This window comes from Sphaeramia orbicularis, chromosome 1 (assembly GCF_902148855.1).
Source record: "Sphaeramia orbicularis chromosome 1, fSphaOr1.1, whole genome shotgun sequence".
NCBI classification, from domain to species: domain Eukaryota; kingdom Metazoa; phylum Chordata; class Actinopteri; order Kurtiformes; family Apogonidae; genus Sphaeramia; species Sphaeramia orbicularis.
Window position 1 is genome coordinate 13,967,642 of NC_043957.1, and position 14,405 is coordinate 13,982,046.

The 14,405-nt window shown below is 39.8% G+C and overlaps 1 protein-coding gene across 1 annotated transcript; it reads right to left on the reverse strand.

Annotated features, from left to right (window-relative positions):
* Positions 1-3,850: 3,850 nt before the first annotated feature.
* soul4 (heme-binding protein soul4) lies at positions 3,851-10,876 on the reverse strand. The gene is made up of 6 exons (XM_030149197.1): positions 10,768-10,876; positions 7,270-7,450; positions 6,831-6,916; positions 6,400-6,541; positions 6,141-6,324; positions 3,851-6,044 (listed from the first exon to the last, which is right to left on the reverse strand). Exons 2-6 carry the CDS (start codon positions 7,427-7,429, stop codon positions 5,870-5,872), a joined length of 747 nt encoding a protein of 248 aa, XP_030005057.1. The 5' UTR covers positions 7,430-7,450; positions 10,768-10,876; the 3' UTR covers positions 3,851-5,869.
* Positions 10,877-14,405: the final 3,529 nt, after the last annotated feature.

Below are 14,405 nucleotides of genomic sequence, written 5' to 3' on the forward strand. Positions count from 1 at the left end.
GAGCCCATAAAAGAAAAAAAAAAAAAAAAAAGAATAATGAATACATATTCGATCATCTGTTTCAACTTTCAGGATCTTTTTAAAACTCATGAATTTGCTCTTAATTGTGGTGTAAAAAAAAAGATTAACGTGAATTGCAAGACACATTTTGATGTAATGATCATGTCTAATAACACGTGGCATTTAGATTGTTGGGGTTTGCAAAAGAATGTTAATAGTCTGAGACTAAATGAAGAACAAAAAAAGGTTGCCAAATATACAAACTGACCAAAAGACCTCATCTAATCAGATCTAATAGTTTAGGTCTTTCCACTGGAATGTTACTGCACTGATCAAAATATGTTTGATTAGTTATTTAACCCTGTTGCTTCAGTTGTTCGAGTTTTCATTCATATTCACAGAAAACACTAGGATTGATCCCTATCTGATTGTCAAAGAGACATCATTAACACATGAATTGGGCACCAGAGTCCAGACCTGAACCACACAAACAATCTCTGGATGTGATGGAGACTTTATAGAGCACTGACTCTACATCAACACATCTGAATGAACTATGGACAGAGACAAATGATGTGATATTGTGTAAGTGTATAAAAATGATGACATGTGAATGCATGCATTCAGAGCTACAGGCTGACTCTTTTTTTTTTTTTTGTCCGGAATGTAAACCATCTTAAAGTCAAACACGTTGGTGCTGTAATCTCCGTTTTCAGATTCTACAATAATCTCTCTCAAAGGATTACTATAATTGGGAACTCATCCACCCAAACCCTGAGCTTATTTAATTTTTCTTTATCCACTGAATCTGTGCAGTCTTCTAGAGAACTGGTCAGTAGATGGACCTTCTAAAGGAGGGGTGTCCAATACTGATCCACGAGGGCCGGTATTCTGCATGTTTTAGATATTTCCCTCTTCCAGCACACCTGACGGTCATTATGAGGCTTCTGCAGCGCTTGATGAAAGGCTTGTCATTTGAATCAGGTGTGTTAGAAGAGAGATACATCTAAAACTAGAGGGGGGGCTTATTTCAGGAAAATTTTCAGATTCAACTTTAGCCCTGATTTTCTGATGGAACAAGGTGTTCTAAGCACCCCTGTGTAATATTTTTTTGGAAATTTTCATCCAAAAACCCCCCGCTACCCTGAAAATTATTTTTTTAACTCTGAAAATCACAACTTTCACAGCTTCTCCACTCTTTTGTCCAGTGCAGTGTATAAATATGCTCATCCTGGGCCCTTAAATGTTTTTTTTGTGAGACATGTCATGTCTTTAAGAGTGCTTTGCACTACAAAAGGTGTAGTGTCAAGGTCAAATTATAAGTCAAAGGTCACCCAAATGGTCAAAAATGCATATTTCATGGAATTAAGCTGTTAATGTGGGTTCTTCCAAATGTTGGGCTCAGGTTCTCTCCTCATAACACATCTATTGACCACAAACAACTTCCATTCAATAAGACACATTAAACAGAACTATTTACTCAATGTATTATCCATATAGACATGTCAAAAAGAACAAACGGTAGTTTCACGTGACTTTGCAATTTACATATATATATATATATATATATATATATATATATATATATATATATATATATATATATATATATATATATATATATATATCCTGTTGTGGGCGACACAGCAGTGCAGTGGATAGCACTGGTGCCTCACAGACAGAAGGTCCTGGGTTCGATTCCAACACCAGTCTATGGGGGTGGGACCTTTCTGTGTGGAGTTTGCATGTTCTCCTCGTGTCTGTGTGGGTTCTCTCTGGGTAGTCTGGTTTCCTCCCACCATCCCAACACATGCACTGATAGGTCAACTGGTTATTCTAAATTGCCCATAGGTGTGAATGTGAGAGTGATTGTTTGTCTCTATTTGTTCAGCCCTGTGATGAACTGGCGAAATGTCCAGGGTGAACCCTGCCTTCGCCCGTAAGTAGCTGGGATAGGCTCCGAGCGACCCCCGTGACCCTAGTGAGGATAAAGTGGGTTCAGAAAATGAATGAATGAATGTCCCGTTGCAATACTTGTAGCTCCATGACAATGGGTCGTAATGTTGTGTTAGTGATGAGCGACACAGTGGTGCAGTGGATAGCACTGGTGCCTCACAGACAGAAGGTCCTGGGTTCGATTCCAACACCAGTCCATGGGGATGGGACCTTTCTGTGTGGAGTTTGCATGTTCTCCTTGTGTCTGCGTGGGTTCTCTCCAGTACTCTGGCTCCTCCCACCATCCAAACACATGCACTGATAGGTTAATGGGTTAATCTAAATTGCCCGTAGGTGTGAATGTGAGAGTGATTGTTTGTCTCTATATGTTCAATCCTGAGATGAACTGGCAAAATGTCCAGGGTGAACCCCGCCTTCGCCCGTAAGTAGCTGGGATAGGCTCCAAACGACCTAGTGAGGATAAAGCGGGTTCAAAAAATGAAAGAAGTGTTAGTGATTCCTGCCAAAATGTGTGCTAGTGTGTCTCGCCACACTAATGGCGGCAAATTCAAATGGAATGTACATGTTGCAATATGTAGTCTGTAATGTGTCTTTGAAAGGGCCAAAGGCCTTGGGCGATCCCACCAGTAAACCAGAGGGAAGAGAACTGAGGACATATTTGATAAATGTTGGAATGGTATGAATTTTTGAAAAAACTAGGCATTTTGGTGACCTTTAACGTACAACATGACCTTGACATTAGCCTTTTCATTGTACAAAGTACTCTTACCATACAATATGGCACTTACAAGATCATTAAATGGCCCATCATGAACATATTTATACCTTGCAGTGGACAAAAGAGTGGAGAAGCTGTGAAAGTTGCGATTTTCAGAGTTAAAAAACTAATTTTCGGGGTAGGGGTTTTGGATGAAATTTTCAAAAAAATTACACAGGAGTGCTCAGAACATCTTGTTGCATTAGAAAATCAGGGCTAATGTGGCATTTGATATTAAGCCCCCCCCCCCCCCACACACACACACACACACACACACACACACACACACACACAAAAACATGCAGGATACCAGCCCTCGAGGACCAGGATTGGACACCCGTTTCAGAGCATGCGTCGGCAACCTTTACAATCTAAAGAGCCAGTTTAGGACAGAAATAGAAAAGCACAGATGTCTGGAGCCAAAAGATATCCTCATATGTTTTACCTCAAAGTGGTGACTGTCTAAGAAGGTCTTTAGGATTAGTATGTACAGAATATGTAGAAAATTATTCGAAGTGTAAGTGCATTTACAGACCTACAAAGAAATTACAGAACTACACTAAAAAGAATTGTCATTATTGTGTTTTGCAGCAAAAACCGACTGGTATGTGAAGGCTTTCTTTATAATGGAGTAAACAGATGGATACCTTTAGTGTTGTAAAATAAAAAGTAGTCAACTTTTACTACAGCTTCTATTTTTTTGATTCATCGAAGAGTAGTCCACCTTTTTACAACTGCATAACATTAGAATGACTTTATGGTTGTGGCAATCATAGGCAAATGTGTAAAAAAACAAAAACAAACAAAAAACACAAACCAGTGTTATTCATTTTCATATATTTTTTGACAAAGCCACATGGAGCCACTTGAAAATGCCCAAGAGCCAACTGTAGCCCTGGAGCCTCAAGTTGTCCACTCCTGTTCTAGAGGTTTTCATCCACTATCTGGAACTGGGTGGGGTTTATAGGGTCAGTTACCATGGAGATTTACCCGGTAAGAAGTAAACCTCTAACATGATACTGAAAACCCAGAGCAGACCCAGATGTCACCTCTTCAAACATTAATCTGCTGCCTCTGATACAGGAGAAAAAGGCAATCTACATCAATCAAAATCAACCAAAAATTGAAAAATAAATATTAGTTTCAGGATGAATACAGTTTAATGTGAAATGAGTCAAAGTTACATAGTGATTGAAACCTCCCAAACAGATTTTATACATAAAAGTTGGAAAAGAAGGAAAAAATGTATTTTAAAAAAACTGTTTACAATGAAAATGAGCAATAAGTGTCACTAATAAACTAATAACCGACACCAAAACTCACAAAGCAGTTTGGTCAGTCATATCAAATATTCAGCCACAGTTTGAGGATGTGCAGGTATCAGAGCGTTTCACATGCTGATAAATCTAAGAACATGAGACATTTCAAACAGAAACTAACATCAGAGTGGTCCCACAATATTGTACTAAATTTACTGTTTCAAGTGACCTCTAACCTCCACCAAGAGCCTTTTCAGTAAAAGAAAACATACCAGAAGTCTAACAGGGGAAAGTGAAGCTCTGATTGGACATTTGCTGCAGGTTCATCAGGTTCGTGTGCAACGGGTTAGTTTCACAGTCAGACTAAAGCTAATTCTAGCTCGGTGACATTAGTGTAGTGTTGTTCCTGAACAGGTGCTTCTGTAAAGTATGATCAACACAGTCACAGTTTAGAAAATGACCACAAGAACACGTATTCAACTGTCCAGAGGGAGAATGAGATCAGCATCTAGTGGCCATCCCTGGTATCACACTTTAACAGGCTCCTTGAAGAAATGACTGAACCACTTCTCATTGCCTGTGGGGAAGTTACTCTTCATTTTAATGAATCAAGACAAAATATGTGACAGTGAACCTTGATTCACCAAAACAAGGACTAACTACAAATGATGAAAAAAGAGACTTCCTCGTCTGGATCTGAGTCTTCTATTGGTGAAGGTTTGAGTTAATCTCTCTGTGTAACAGAAAACCAACTATAAAAACTAAACTATGCTGACTTGCTTTCAACAGCATTAATGTTGCTCTGACTTTGTGACTGTGTGACTGGTTTTAACCAAAATAATGTTACGTTTCATGATCAGATTAAGTACATTTCAGTACTTTTAAATAATAAATTAATGTTCAGTTGTTTAATCTTAATCTGACCTGTTTTTCAGATGAACTGTGCATATTTAAAGAAATAAATATCCACATCCATGTAGTGTAACTCAAAAAGTAAAATGGTTCAGTTGTGACTATGTACGCAGTCAGAAATCTGTAGAAATGAATCAGATACTGTTCTGATTTTAAACTCATTAAACATGTGTTGTAAAAAGAAAAAGGAAGCTGTAGGTCTGTCTCTTATAACTAGACAGTGATGACTGGGCTTCTCAGTTTTATACCTTTTCAACACAAAGGTCATCACCTAAAACCGATTTGCTCATTTAATTAACCCAAATGGTGCACTTCCTGTTGGGTTTAAGGTGGTTCCACCTGGACCTGGTCCGTCTGGAGAACCATCATTCAGAAGCTTATTGATCCATTTTGTCACATTCCATGTTTGATCACTTCTGATTGTCCAGGATGTTCCACATCCTTCAACAAAGTCATCGTTTTGACCAAAGTCTTTTGATGAAACAGGCTATATCTAAAGTCTCTTAGGTTAATAATTTAAGAGGTGAATTAAAACTAAATGAAAACTAGCATTGATTTCATGCAGTTCCAATCCATCATCTGAAACTAAAGACAATGAATCTGGGACATTTCACAAATATCCAAAACCAGCAGAACCACGACAGCACCGACAGCGGCTGGTGGATGATATGATGCTTCAACTGTAACCCTTCACCTCAGCGCCACACATCTCCTACAGGTCTACAAATACTAAACAGTACAATACCCATGAAACTCAGCAGCCATCACCATGGGGACGAGGGCTGAGACTGTTTCTACAAATTGTAGTGCAACATTATTGTTTTGCTGGTAGCAGACTCAGAGGTTGATCTGGACCAATGGGAGATGTAGCCTGATTGGACCAAAGAGACAGAGACGTCTCATTGGTCGATGGGACGGACAGCAAACAAGCCAATCAGAGGAGCAGCAGACAGACAGGTGGATGAAGCAGGGGCTGATGGGAGTTCTACAGGTCCCGTCTGAGGAACCAGATCTCATTGCGGCGACGCTGAACACTGGGGTTTTCGTAGACTGCGACCATATAGTTGTCTGTTCGAACGTCGTCTGTCACACCAAGGATCTCCCATAGCAACGCAATCTGATGGGACACAGTCTCCTCCGTGGTCGTCCCGAAGAATGTCCTGAAAGACAAGACAGCTACAGTCAAATATAGACCAGACGCATGATGACTAGAGACAAAGACCAAACAGCAGGCTTCTATCCTGAGTCCAACTCACCTGGCGATGACTCTGATTGGCTCCCTGTGTACTATGCTGATGTCAGAGTCGCCGGGCTGCGGCGGGTTGGTTTGATGCTCTGATGGCAAGAAGAACGCTGTCGACACCTCTTTGTCAAACATATTCCCGTCCTGCATCATGTGGATGGTACTGACCACAGGTATGGTCATGCCCAGGTAACGTCCTGTTAGAGACAGAGACATGTCATATCCAGGCTCTCAGGGTGGGTGGAGCCTCTTATAAATAGGTGCTGTGTTACCTGCAGAGTTCTCTTTGCAGATGAAACGCATCAGTTTCATGAAGCCCATGGAGATGCTCTGCTCATACAGATCCTCTGATCGGGTCACGCAGGCCCAGAACCCTGCAGGGTATACCCGCTCCTCGTACTGGACCTCACCCATCTGAGACCCACATATGACAGGTGAGACACCACTATACATCTTGATCATTCATCACCTGGAGTCAGTACTGCTACTTGGTCTGGCACCTAAATGTGGTCTGATGGGGATCAAGTCTACTATAGGATCTGGTCTGATGCGGATCATCTCAACTCTAGGATCTGGCCTGATATGGATCAAGTCAACTCTAGAATCTGGTCTGATGATGTCTTGATGTGGATCTGGTCTACTCTACAATCTAGTATGCTGTGGATCTGGTCTGATGTGATTCAGGTGTGTTTCAGGTCTGTACCTTTTCGTGGCGTGCTATGGGGGCAAAGGGCAGTGGCTCCCTCTGGTGGCTGTTGCGTGTCATCTCCTGTATTGGTCCAGTCATCTCTGTTGAACCACAGGTCAGTTAATATTGACTGTATCCATGACGACCTGAACATCACCATGTTGCATCATCCGATCAATATGTAAAACAATCATTTGACTTAAATATCATTTAACAATGGTTTCCTTCTCTCAAACCATTGTTTCAACATAGTAACAACCAGTCACAGTAGTTTGTCATTCCATGTAATCTAACGCCAAACTTCTACTCACTCCCATCACCTGCAAAACCATCCTTAACATCATCATCTGCTTCACAGAGCGATGCCCCTCACTGACATCCTGAAACCTGAGACACAAAACTGCTGGTCTGCTTCTGAATGTTGAATAGACATTTGGTAGCCCCACCCCCTCACCTGAAGGAACAGTCACATGGTGCGTGGACGCCACATTCCTCCAGTGCGTCAGCATTCGGTCTCTGTCCTCCTCATCCATCGGTTCAGGATTGTCTGTGATGTCATCATCCAGCTGCTCATCTTCTAATCCGTCAAGGTCTTCCAGAGAGATAAGGGCCATGCTGGAGGAGTGACCTTTGACCTGCAAACAGACAATAAATACCATAGCACCACCTCATGTAGATGTCTCATTTTAAATGAATGTGATGTTGACAGGCATTTGTATCTGTAAACCATCGTCTGGTTAATAAAGATCCTGTTTCTACTCAAACATGTTAAATCCAAGGATAACCCTTTAATAACACATTTACAGGATGTCATGACCCACATGAATCAACACAGGTTTGACGTCATCACATGTAAACATCAGACTGTCATTTATATGCAATACAGATTTTAATAACAGAAGTGACACCTGGAACCATAAACTACAAAAAAAAAAAAATATTGAAATCCATCAGGTTTAGGGTCAATTCAGCAGCGACTGACTGTGTCTGAAATTCTACCTAATACTCCAGCTACAAACAGTTCCCCTTTAAATTGGGCTTAAGGACATGTCTGTGATAGAAACATTGCACCATATGTGGAAATAATCTTCAGGGCTTGTTTAATATGCAGAATGTATCTGGTCTAATATATCCACATATAACAGTATTTAGTCCCAATTACATCTTAAATATGTGGAAGAAGATGATGACTGTGTGTATCAGGGATAGGGTTAGTGTCCTCTGAAATCTAAAAGCCTGATGTTTCTCATCAGAGCTTGGTCAAGGTTGTAAATGTAAATGTTACTGTTTCCTTTTCATCCATGTTCAGAGAACTTCATTTTCTGTTTCCGATTTCTTCTGGATTGAGATTATTTATTTCAAAAGCGTTACAATTAAACTGACAAAACAAGACTTAGGAGGAATTTACAGAACAATTTTGGAGATACATGTGTAGATAAATGTCCCTGCATGTATCAAAGTGTAAAAAAACCATGGATGAACCTGAACTTCCTCCGGTTTCATTCCCTGGTTCTACCTCGTTCATGTACATTTACAGTTACACTGAATAAATACAACAAAAACTAACAGAACTAAAACTGACAGTTTTCAAAGCCAACTCTGCATGGACGCAAATCATTACTTCATTTACCTTCCACTGAACTGGACAGAACAGATAAAGGACTGATAAACAAAATACGAAGTATGAAGATGTGGAAACACCTCATGAAAGCCTTATTCTATATCAAGTAAATACAAAAAGATCCTGTTTAGCAGCTGTAGTGGGAACTAATTAGCTAAAATGCTAACACTCACTAGCACCAAATTTCTGTATTTTCTCATTTTTTAATGGGCTCCCGTGCATCCGGTCCGAGTGCACAGACCTGGTCCGAGCACACCTCCATCCCATACATCTCGTTTTCTCTCACTGTGACATTGTGAATGATTTGATATGGAAAATGGTCAAACAAGCTTCACTATGACGTGTCCAACTACCTTCAACTACTCACTAGTTAAGGGACAATAACCTTAGTCTATAGCATTAAAACTAAACTAGAAATTTTGAAGTTAGGTATAGACTAAGTTCATTGTCACTATTGAGTAGTATGTAGCACCTTTAAGTATTAGAAAAAAACAACTGACAAAACCTCTATAGTATTACTTGTTTGAAATTTTGAAGGTAGTACTATAGACTAAGGTTATTGTCACTTAACTAGTGAGTAGTATGCAGCACATTTAAGTCTTAGAAAAACTCTTTGCAGCTTAGCTATAGAATATTAGATTCAAAGTCTGTAAATTCTGAATAAAATCATGGTTTGTAAGAATATTGTTGTTTCTATAGAATATTAGATTCAAAGCCTGTGTAAATTCTGAATAAAATCATGGTTTGTAAGAATATTGTTGTTTCTTTTACTTTTAACCCTACCATCTAGACCAGGGGGCAGCAAAATGCCAATGCCAACTTTAACATCGTACATTTTCTGAATGGCTTGGCAACAATTAGATAATAATAAAATTGTATGTTGCCATGGCAACGGGTTGTTTACAGGTACATTTTTCAAATTCTACCGATTTCTGAATACAAATGTGTCTCATTTACATACCAATGACAGTTACAAACGGCCATTGAATAAGGTTGGACCAGATAGGACGGCTGGCATCCTGGTTACAATGTGTATTGACCTAAGGGCCATATACTGTATCTAAGATATGAAAATAATTCAGCTGGAATGGTGATGGCGAAATCGTAGGACAGACTGAAATTCCAAAATTTCAATCTTCAGATCCCACTTCCAAATAGAATTACAATCTGTCCTAGTAGGATTGTAAATTCTCCTAGGACAGATTGGAATTCCAATCTTCATATCCTAATTTCTTTTAGGATTTGAAATTCCAATCTTCAGATCCCACTTCCAAATAGAATTACAATCTGTCCTAGGAGGATTGTAAATTCTCTTAGGACAGATAGGAATTCCAATCTTCAGATCCTAATTTCTTGTAGGATTTCAGTTTGTCCTAGGACAAACTAAAATTACTATCTGTCCTAGTAGGATTAGGAATCCTACTGGATTTCAATCTCTACTGTGACAGACAGACAGACAGACAGACAGACAGACAGACAGATAGATAGATAGATAGATAGATAGATAGATAGATAGATAGATAGATATACATTTATATATTATTTTATAATATCGTCATTGTTGTGTAAGCAATAGGCACAAATGCAGAGAAAAATCTCCGTTTTCAAAATCCCCGGTTACATGTAAACGTACGAAACTGACCTTAAATGACCTATGAACCTACTGACACACATAATCAGTGTTTTAATCTTAAAGTGTTCAACTCCACGTTCTTCTGTTTTTACAGTGTTTTATTTTGAAAAGCGCAGTCATCATAATTTGTCTGTAAATACAAATTATTATCTTCTGTACTTGAGAAGCTTCATAGAATTGCTGAAAATGATTAACTATATAATGAGCTGTACACTGTGGTTTGTCCTGGGATCTGTTTGACTGTAAGACGTTGAATTCAGACCACCAAATCCATATTCAAACAGCAATCATAAATTCATAAGCGTTTTAAATGCTTTTTGTGTAAATAATTTTGACAGTAAATAACAATCACCAGTATATCTACTACACGGATTCGGTAAACATGACGACCATCCAAACAAGGCCCCGAGCCTCCAACGTTCAAAGTAGGTCAGTCCTGGTCCGAGATCCGGAAGACAGTCCCGCCGGAGCTGGTCCCGTTGTAAAGAATACCACAGCCCCCTGAATCGGACCGGTCAACATCAAACCAGAGCCAGGAACCGAACTGCGTCTATTAGCACCGACGGTTTGCCCGATTTAGCACGATTAGCCTAGCTATCCCGCATTCAAGCCCGACAGTCCGACCTACGGCTGTTAGACCGGTTACACCCGTGTTATTCCCGTTCATGTGTGGTGGTCCGACGGGATTCTGGTCTTACCTGAATCCGGACCACAAACAACAACAAAGAGGAGATTCTAGGTCCTCGTCGATTTCTTCTTCTGGTTCTGACACCTTCCGCTGCTTCTTCCAAGTACGTATTGCTGTGACATGCGGGAAGGCGGGGCATTAAGCCCCGCTCACATCCAACTCAGCCATTTTGATATTGCCTATATAATTCCATATGTTCATTTTGACGCCTTCAGTGAGAATCTACAATGTAAATAGTTAGAAAAGTAAAGAAAAACCAAGTGAATCCAAACTTTTGACTGGTAATTATATATATATATATATATATATATATATATATATATATATATATATATATATATATGTGTGGCGGCTGCTCGTCCTTCAGACAGGGGAAGCCCATTGTCGGCTTACATAAAAAAATAAATAAATTTTTTTAAAAAATGCTCAGTGACCTTATCGTACCAGGTGGGTGTCTTTTCCCGGGACTGGACCAGTGTCCTCTCAGTGTCCAGCAGAGCTGGGCTGCTTAGATTGCCTTGGCCCATTGTGTTGTGGGTGTAAGACTTCAGCCTTTTTAAACAAGAGATGCTCCTTTCACTCCGACCTAGCCGACAGTTTGATTGATTTAACTATCTACAAAACGATATTAAACTCAAATTAAAGCCACAAGCGGAATCTAAAGGCCCTCGCCAAGGGCACGTCCAGTAGAAGTATGCCCATCGTTCAGCAGGTGGCGCTCTAGCACCAAATTTCAGTGTCTTCTGATGAATGGGTGTAGGCCTGGGAGATTGACAATTGATTCAAATTTGAGGGAAATCATTACTCGTATGTCCGAACTAAGGAAATTTTTGTATAAGTAAATGTGTAGGGGGCGCTATGCAGCTAAAATTAAAATTCTTCAATTGAATGGGTGTAGGCCTGCAAGATGTACCACTGAGTCAAATTTCAGCCAAATCGGTTTTCATATGTAAGAGGTGATGCAATTTTCGTGAAGGTGAATTTGTAGGGGGCGCTAGTGAGCGAAATGGCAATTTCTTTTGGTAAATGGGTATAGGCCTGGGAGATTGAAAAGTGATTCAAATTTGAGCCAAATTGGTGTTCGTATGTCTGAAGTGAAGTAATTTTCATAACGGTAAAATTGTAGGGGGCGCTATAGCTCCAAATTTCAATTTTTTCTGATAAATGGGTGTAGGCATGAGAGAAAGACATCTGAGTCAAATTTCAGCAAAATTGCTGTTCGTATGTCCGAACTGAAGAAATTTTAATAAAAAAATTTTTTTTAAACTTGTAGGGGGCGCTGTAGCGCGAAATTTCAGTTTCTTTTGACAAGCAGGTGAAGGCCTGGGACACAGATGTCTGAGTGAAATTTGAGCCAAATTGGTGTTCGCATGTCTGAGCTGTAGCAATTTTTGTAATGGTAAATTCACAAAGAAACTTTGCAAATTTTGCGACGTTGTCACACAAACATGGTGACAACAATCAAAAAATTCGGCTAACTTTTGATGCCCCTCTTCTCTGGATACTGTACACCGATTTTGAGCTCATTTGGCAAAACGGCCAAGGAGGACATAGTTAAAATACAACGTCAGCGAAAACGCTGACTCAGCATTTTGGAAATTTCAATCCAATATGGCCGACTTCCGGTTGATTTAGGGGCGTGGCCACAATAATATTTTTTTTTGTCTCCTAGTGATGAATCTGTGTACCGATTTTCGTGGCTCTACGACAAACTTTATGTTGGACGTGCTCCCATTGACATAATGCATTTCCACTTTTCAAAGGAGCGCTGCAGCAACATGTCTTTACCGACATCTACGAAACCTATATGTAAATTCAATTTTGCAAATTTTTGAATTTTGGGCAAAATTTGGTCAGTTTTCGTAAATGTTCAGAGGGTCAAATTTGAGCTCAAAGCGCAGGAGAAAGAAAAATTAAAGCCGCAAGTGGCATCTAAAGGCCCTCGCCACGGGCACATCCAGTAGAACTATGCTCATCGTTCAGTAGGTGGCGCTCTAGCACCAAATTTCAATGTCTTCTGATGAATGGGTGTAGGCCTGGGAGATTGACAATTGACTCAAATTTGAGACAAATCACTGTTTATGAGTCCGAACTGAACAAATTTTTATATAAATAAATCTGTAGGGGGTGCTGTGGAGCCAAAATTCAATTTGTTCCATTGAATGGGTGTAGGCCTGCGAGATGTACCACTGAGTCAAATTTGAGCCAAATCGGTGTTCGTATGTCCAAACTGATGCAATTTTCGTGAACGTAAATTTGTAGGGGGCGCTATTGAGCGAAATGGCAATTTCTTTTGATAAATGGGTGTAGACCTAGGAGATTGACAACTGATTCAAATTTGAGCCGAATCGGTGTTCATATGTCCGAATTGATGCAATTTTCGTGAACGTAAATTTGTAGGGGGCGCTATTGAGCGAAATGGCAATTTCTTTTGATAAATGGGTGTAGACCTAGGAGATTGACAACTGATTCAAATTTGAGCCGAATCGGTGTTCATATGTCCGAATTGATGCAATTTTCGTGAAGGTAAATTTGTAGGGGGCGCTATTGAGCGAAATGGCAACTTCTTTTGATAAATGGGTGTAGGCCTTGGAGATTGACAACTGAGTCAAATTTGACCCAAATTGGTGTTCGTATGACTGAAGTGAGGTAATTTTCATAAAGGTAAAATTGTAGGGGGCGCTATAGCGCCAAATTTCAATTTTTTTCTGATAACTGGGTGTAGGCCTGAGAGATAGACGTCTGAGTCAAATTTGAGCCAAATTGGTGTTCATATGTCCAAACTGAAGCAATTTTAATAAAAAAAATTTAAAAAACTTGTAGAGGGCGCTTTAGCGCAAAATTTCAGTTTTTTTGATGAATAGGTTTTGGTCTGGGAGACAGATGTCTGAGTCAAATTTGAGCCAAATCGGTGTTCGTATGTCCGAACTGATGTCATTTTTGTAAATGTACATTTGTAGGGGGCGCTATAGTGCGAAATTTCAATTTCTTTTAATAAATGGGTGTAGGCCTGGGAGATGGACGTCTGAGTCAAATTTGAGCCAAATTGGTGTTCGTATGTCTGAGCTGAAGCAATTTTTGTAATGGTAAATTCCCGAAGAAACTTTCCAAAGTTTGCGACATAGTCACACAAAAACGGTGACACCAATCCAAAAAATTCGGCTAACTTTTGATGCCCCACTTGTCTAGATACTGTACACCGATTTTGAATTCATTTGGCCAAACGGCCAAGGAGGAGATAGTTAAAATACGACGTCAGGGAAAACGCTGACTCAGCATTTTGGAAATTTCAATCCAATATGGCCGACTTCCGGTTGGTTTAGGGGCTTGGCCACAATAATATTTTTTTTTGTCTCCTCATGATGAATCTGTGTGCCAATTTTTGTGGCTCTACGATAAATTTTACGTTGGACATGCTCCAATTGACGTAATGCATTTCCAATTTTCAAGGGAGCGCTGCCGCAACATTTTTTTACCGACATCTACGAAACCTATATGTAAATTAAATTTTGCACATTTCTGAATTTTGGGCAAATTTTGGTGAGTTTTCGTGAATGTTCAGGGGGTCAAAATTGAGCTCAAAGCGCAGGAGAAAGAAAAAAAGTAAATAAAATTAAAGTCGCAAGCGGCATCTAAAGGCCCTCGCCA

Coding starts and splice junctions, on each gene's coding strand:
- soul4 (XM_030149197.1), bottom strand. CDS start 7,429: ATGGCCCTTATCTCTCTGGAAGACCTTGACGGATTAGAAGATGAGCAG. Junction 6,917..7,269: donor CCATGTGACTGTTCCTTCAG/GTGAGGGGGTGG, acceptor GTGGTTCAACAG/AGATGACTGGACCAATACAG. Junction 6,542..6,830: donor CCATAGCACGCCACGAAAAG/GTACAGACCTGA, acceptor TGTGGGTCTCAG/ATGGGTGAGGTCCAGTACGA.